This window comes from Austrofundulus limnaeus, unplaced genomic scaffold, assembly GCF_001266775.1.
Source record: "Austrofundulus limnaeus strain Quisiro unplaced genomic scaffold, Austrofundulus_limnaeus-1.0 Scaffold434, whole genome shotgun sequence".
Classification (NCBI taxonomy): Eukaryota; Metazoa; Chordata; class Actinopteri; order Cyprinodontiformes; family Rivulidae; genus Austrofundulus; species Austrofundulus limnaeus.
The window spans coordinates 178,400-184,693 of NW_013952836.1; the positions used below are offsets into that span (position 1 = coordinate 178,400).

General features: G+C 41.0%; 1 protein-coding gene across 8 annotated transcripts in view; it reads right to left on the minus strand.

Annotated features, from left to right (window-relative positions):
• The window catches only part of LOC106529284 (mitogen-activated protein kinase kinase kinase kinase 4), a 41,884-nt gene extending 36,099 nt beyond the window's left edge, over positions 1-5,785 (minus strand). For 6 of the 8 annotated variants that reach the window (XM_014024654.1, XM_014024655.1, XM_014024652.1 and 3 more), the window contains exons 1-2: positions 5,515-5,785; positions 5,107-5,172 (exon numbers count right to left, since the gene is read on the minus strand). In XM_014024654.1, the coding sequence (XP_013880108.1) occupies positions 5,107-5,172; positions 5,515-5,571 (123 nt within the window). In that variant the 5' untranslated portion in view covers positions 5,572-5,785. The remainder of the gene's footprint in view (positions 1-5,106; positions 5,173-5,514) is intronic. The other 2 variants (XM_014024657.1, XM_014024656.1) reach the window with 1 other exon arrangement.
• Positions 5,786-6,294: the final 509 nt, after the last annotated feature.

Below are 6,294 nucleotides of genomic sequence, written 5' to 3' on the forward strand. Positions count from 1 at the left end.
CGTATTAATTGTCAAATGCCAAAAAATAATCGATTAATGTTTTTCTGACGATTAATTGCACACGATACGATTATGCCCAACCCTACTGGCCACATTTATTTTTCTGCTGATAAGCTTCATCCACAAAGACTTATCTGAGAGGACTTTTGAGTGTTCTGAGTTCTGCTCAAACACATAAACAGTCATCTTTTTTTTTCCTTTCATGAACAGGCTCAACACAAACATCTTCAAGCTGCTCACAAACCCTGGCTTTCGTGCTGATCAACCAGCTGTCCAAAGCAAAAATTAAGATGATTTCAAAAGTGCTTTTAAGCCCAAACCTAATTTTCATTATGGCTGTCTGTCAGAGAAAACTGCTGTGCTGTGTTTTCAGAAGCTGACTGTAATCTGGCACCTCTCCAGGGACGACGGCTGCCCTTTTGACAGAGCGGGCAGGTTCACAGAGCCAACAGCACAGCGTGGTAACAAGTTTCATGGTTGCCTGCATTTCATGGCTGCAGGCAATAAATAGAGGTAGAGCAACAAAAGGCAGAAAAATCTGTTGGTAGAACAATTTAGCCTGTTTTATAAAGTAGTTCTGCGAGATGTCTGCAAAGACCAGTCCGTTTTTAAGCCCCTACTGGACATTTAGAAATCACTGCATGGACGTGAGCTTTCAGAAATGACGCAAACAGTGAAAAGAAACGTGGAGCAAAACTCAGCTTGGTTGAGGTGGAGCTAAACATTTAATGTGTGTGTGACAAAACACTACGAATTAACTAATTTAGCAATCCTCTTTGTAGTTTACTTTTTAAAGCCAACTAGAATGTTACTCTGCAGCACAGAGGTACATCCGAGGTGGGCTGACTTCATCTCCCCTCGCGTGGTTATGTAGATTAAAGAAACCTCAGACGAACTAGATGACTGTAAYGATGGACGTGACGCTGACACCAAAGACATTTAGCAAGGCCAAGAAGTTCTCTAATGAGTCGTACATCCAWTRWRKKAAGTTATTTGAAGAAAATCATTGAGAAGCTGAAGTCCAAGTCTTCTGCAGCCAGAGGAAAAGAAAACRGTACAATAAATTGTTGCTCATATAGAACTTAGACGCTTATAAATTTTAATTAGTTACTTCAGTACACAGGATAACTGTGGTGCAGTGGTAAAGTAGCAGACTTGGGACCAAAATAAGAGATTTGATTTCCTGACATACGTCGTGGTGTTCTTGAGCAAGACACCTACTCCCTAACTACTTCCAGGCGATCACATAGCTGCTAGTAGCCTGGCCCTTGCCTTCCTAAACAGTTCCGCTCAATTCTAGTTTCACTGCTCCGTCTGGGACTTCTCCCATTAACAAGGATTTCACTGCCAGATTTTTAGCCGGGCCAATCAGAGAACAGAACATCAATTTTCTGTGCAGCGTCTCTTGTAGTTTATTTTACCTGGACCAATCAGCAAACAGAAGGCGGAGTTTTGAATGATGTCGATGTTCTGCGCAGTGTCTGCTAGTTATTTTAGCATACAGCAGTGGAGGAAGTGAATGAAGCCAGTCTGTGTTGATAAGGCTTCAAAAATTAAATTAAAATTGTCTGACAAAGCAGCAGTTCTCATTTATAGTCGTCTCGTTCGGCTCGGTATATTTCTCCTCTCAGTAGGGTTGTTTACAGCACACGCGATTTCTGGTTAGCTTCTTAGCTTAGCCTCCATCACAGTGACATACGTCGCAGCCAACTGATCCAATCATTTTAAACTTCAGCAGAGGCCACGCCTCCTGCAAGAATTACATGTCTATGCATCAAGTCCAGACCCTTGTACGAAGCAAAGTGAAGGACAGGGTCTGGTTTAAACCAGGCTAAGCTGCTAGCTGCTCCACTTGAATCTCACATGTGATGGGTTAAATGTAAAAACACTTATTTCATCATTTGAACACTCARTGATGACAATACACAAACCATGTTTTCATGCAGTCATTGAGAAGTCTGTGGTTACAACTTACAGTTAAATTACTGAGTGTGTACAATTCACATTACATTACCAGTTAAATGTTTTGTGCCAAGTAGGGTTGGGCATAATCGTATCGTGTGCACTTAATCATCAGAAAAACATTAATTGATTATTTTTGGCACTTGATAATTAATACGATTAATGCCACCAGGCAGACTGACTGGATATTTCCCAGATCAGTCCGCTTGATGCTCCTCTCCGCTTCAAGTATGACAAACATAAAAAAATAAATAAATTCTGTAATTTATTTATCAATCAACACACTTTAAAATTTTATGTATAGCCCAAAGTCTGTAATTTTGACACAATTTGGAACAGATTTTTTTATGAAGAGCAAATCTTTCCCACTAAATTGGTCATGTGACTAGGACATAAGGGTGTCCAGGGACTCCAGGGTAGGGTTGGGCAATATTGGCAAAAAAATAAATCACGATTAATTTTGGTATTTAGCCGATAACGATTAATTTGACAATTAATCCCCTGGAGTCCCTGGACACCCTTATTTCATAGTCACATGACCAATTTAGTGGGAAAGATTTGCTCTTCATACAAATCTGTTCCAAATTGTGTCAAAATTACATTCAGGCTATACATCAAATTTTAAATTGTGTTGATGGATAAATAAATTACACAACTTTTTTTTAATGTTCGTTATATTTGAAGCAGAGAGAAGCAGCGAGTGGACTCTGCCTGATGGCATCAATCATATAAATGCCAAAAATTAATCGATTAATGTTTTTCTGACAATTAATTGCACACAATTCGATTATGCCCAACCCTACTCCAGGGGGTTAATCGTCAAATTAATCATTATTGGCTAAATACCTCAATTAATTGTGATAATTTTTTGCCAATATCGCCCAGCCAGCCCTAGAGCAAAGATCAGTTCATTGTTAACTGGTCATAGTAATCAAAGACTAAACTTATGAGACCCGAAGTTGCAACGTAGATCTACACACAAAACCAGTCACAGCTAGCTTTAAGCCTAAAAATCTAAGCTTTGAGCCTTATTTCGTAAACACAAACATGTGGTCGTTCCTGTTTATCATTGTCGTATTTAACTGTTGGAGAGCACAGCTACAAGCCTTTATTTATTGTTTGAACAAGCAAATGCGTGTCAGATGCACATTCCCTTCTGACAACATACAACCATTTTTTTCCKAAATGTTTTACAAAATCCGTAATGAGCGCAGAGAAGTGGCAATGGAAATCTCAACAAGTTTGTCAGAGGGAAAGAGGAAAACAGCTAAGGGGTGTGTCACTTCCTGTTAAATACTGATAGCACATTAATTCAACCTAAAAGTTTCAATTTTAAAAAAATCTGATTTAAGTTTTAGTGGCTATGTAAACAAGGATTTTTATGTGTTTAACCTTTAACTGTTGTTTTTAAAAATACTATTAACCATATGAAACACTGATATTTAGTGGAGCTGGCAACAAGCACTTCAAAAGTTGTGGCAATTTGAAAACCTAACTTTTCTAGATTTGGGATCAAATTTTCTGCTCTCAGATGATCATTTCAGTAACAAAAGAACTCTACARAAACGTCTTCAACGATTTAAAAGTCACCATATATCAAACTGYGAGGAACCTTGGTCACACTGTGCCTTTTAAAATGGGGCTTGCACATTGTAAGCAAGCACTGGACAAAGCAGAAAAGGCATCAGAGGCAGACTAAACTCCTCCCTGTTTCAGTTATTGGGGGTGGAGGCTGTTGTGATTATTCAGTTGGTTGGACATCGAAGCCCCACAGACAAACACCTCCTTTCTGCGCATCCAAGTGACTGACAGAATGAGAGTCCCCAAATGAATGAGGAGACAGACCAAGCTTTGTGAGAGCAGCAGGCCTGTTCTGTCTGGAGCTGGACAGCTGCTCTTCTCTCAGTTGCAGCAGCCCTCTCCCATCATAACCGCCACCTCCCCTTCTTCCCCAGCCCCGCTTGCACATGCTCGCGGTCCACACGCTCATTAGGGTTAACGCGGCAGCCGCTGAGCTGATTGACAGCTGACTGACGAGGAGCCACTGCTGCAAAGCTCCAGTGCTCGGGGAGCGACTTCACTGGAGACGGTTTGGCCTAGCTCAAGCAGGCTGCTGTGTCTTTACGTCAACTGCAGGCTAATCTGACAGCGCTCTCTTCTACAACGTTCATCCTCACATGGCAGAATTAGCAAACAGAATTACACTGAACAGTGAATGGGGACAGAGCGATCAAAAAGGGACAAAACAAGATGGGAGCTGTAAACCGTCTGTCCAGTATGCCTGGTGGGAGGATAGTTTGAGAGCATCCCCATTTAAAGAGCTGGTTTCAGGTGAGCACACATATGGAGCTTACTCTGTGTTTTGAGGCAGGGGGAGATGCTGGGAGGTTATTATGGAGGGAGGCGGGGGGCATTGAAAGCAGGTCACTGGAGCACTGTGGGCTGCTGGAATTAAATACACAGCTTAGTTTGCCATTTTATTTTTCTCCTAAGTCCTTAAGACTATTAACAATCAATGCCAAGCTTGGTAAATGAGATGTTGGTGTGGGTAAATGTCATTTAGCTGCAAAACGCAGCTAGTAAGCCGCAAGAAAAACAAACACGAGCACAGACACATGATTCTGCAGAGTATGCAAAAAGGCCCATACTTCTGTTCTGTCTCCCTTCTTGGAGAGGTCTTTCCAACAATAGCAATGGTAATCTTAAAATAAGAAATGTGACACCAGGAGCAGATGGTCTAAAAAGTGGGATTCCCATGAAGAAGTCATGGTTTAGGGATGTTATGAATTTTTTGTCTTAAATCCACCAAAATAGGTCATTTTAGGACTTCAGCGTGCTTCTCCTCTGTATCTACTTTTCAGTAAATCCTGATGATGTAAGCTAGGTGATGCATCAGACTGTAAATGGTCTGATCCAACCATTAGCTCAACTGTTAACAACACAAAGCTCCCATCAGAGTGCAACTACTGCAAGGGATTCAAATGCTACTTTTATCTGTTCCCTTCCACCTAAACATCCCTGTGAGGCCCGAGACCCTTTAACTTCCTGTTGCTTTTACTTTTAAAGAATTAAAAAATAAAAACAAAAAAAACATAGCATGGCTTTCAATGTGAAAACAAAACAGGCCATGCGCCTCCAACCAACCTTGTATACTTGTCCATAGGTGCCATTTCCAACTACCTCCACCAGCTCAAAAATCCCAGCTGGGTCCTGAAAAGAGAAAAGGACCAAGTGATTAAGTATAAAGTCGTGTTACTTTAGAAAAAAATACATATTATGAATGTCCACTGCAAGCCAGCTGTTGCGCCCTGATCTCCCCTTCATGCCAAATGCATCTCGAACAAAGGAAAAGCAGACACTGGCAACACCTCGATGTGCTTTAACGGTCATTTTCAACACTTTATTCCTGACAATTACAAACCCTAAAAAAACAGGTTGAAAGTTGCGAATATTAGCCGGTGAAAAGCGGGGTTGTTTCGCCGAAAGACATTTGATAAAAGACGAGGAAAAAAATGGCAGAAAATAACATCGGCTCAGGTCGGCAGCACTCACCCGCAATGAAGCCAAGTCTATGTCTACCAGACTTTTAGCCGGAGACTCGTTCGCCATCTTTCAAATAAAAGCCGGACTTTTCTTCGACTTTGCGAAAAATGGCCGCTGTATCATTTGCGTGGGTTTCGGGTGGTAAATTAAAGACAGGGCGCCGGGTATTCCCTTCCYACGGAACCCGCTCGTCGGCAGCARAACGCTCGGGTCTAGCTACTCCATGTTGAGGTGGCAACGGGATCCCTGTTCTCTCTTCTCTCAGCTCCTCCACTGTTGTCAAGCCAGCGGTGAAATCTTTAACTTCCGGTGGGACGTTTCAATATAAAAGTCTCACTTCCGTCCACTACAAACTGAACGAGTTGGACAAAAATAAAACATGAAATTAAAGATAGACCGTTTCATTGCTTCGCATGGCTTAACATTGTGTTTAGATGCATGAAATATTCAAGGGTTTATGCCACGGGAGAGCAGAGAGCCACCATTTTCTTAAAACAAGTGAAGGGCCGCACAACCAACAGGAAATAAATATGCARAAAAACCATGTCTGAAGAAAACTTGCAGGATTTTTTTTAATGTTTATTTTCTATGAGGGGCTTGCAGCATGCTGGGTTGAAAATGTTCACCATAATATCATTATTTTTCCGAATAATAATTTTTAACCAGGTCTATTTTAGTGCAAGACACTAAAATATAATACATTAACCAGAACTTGTTTTCAGTCATCTTGAATTTCATTTCATGAAACTATTTAGTTGTTTTCAGCATCTACTTTACTGTGTATATATA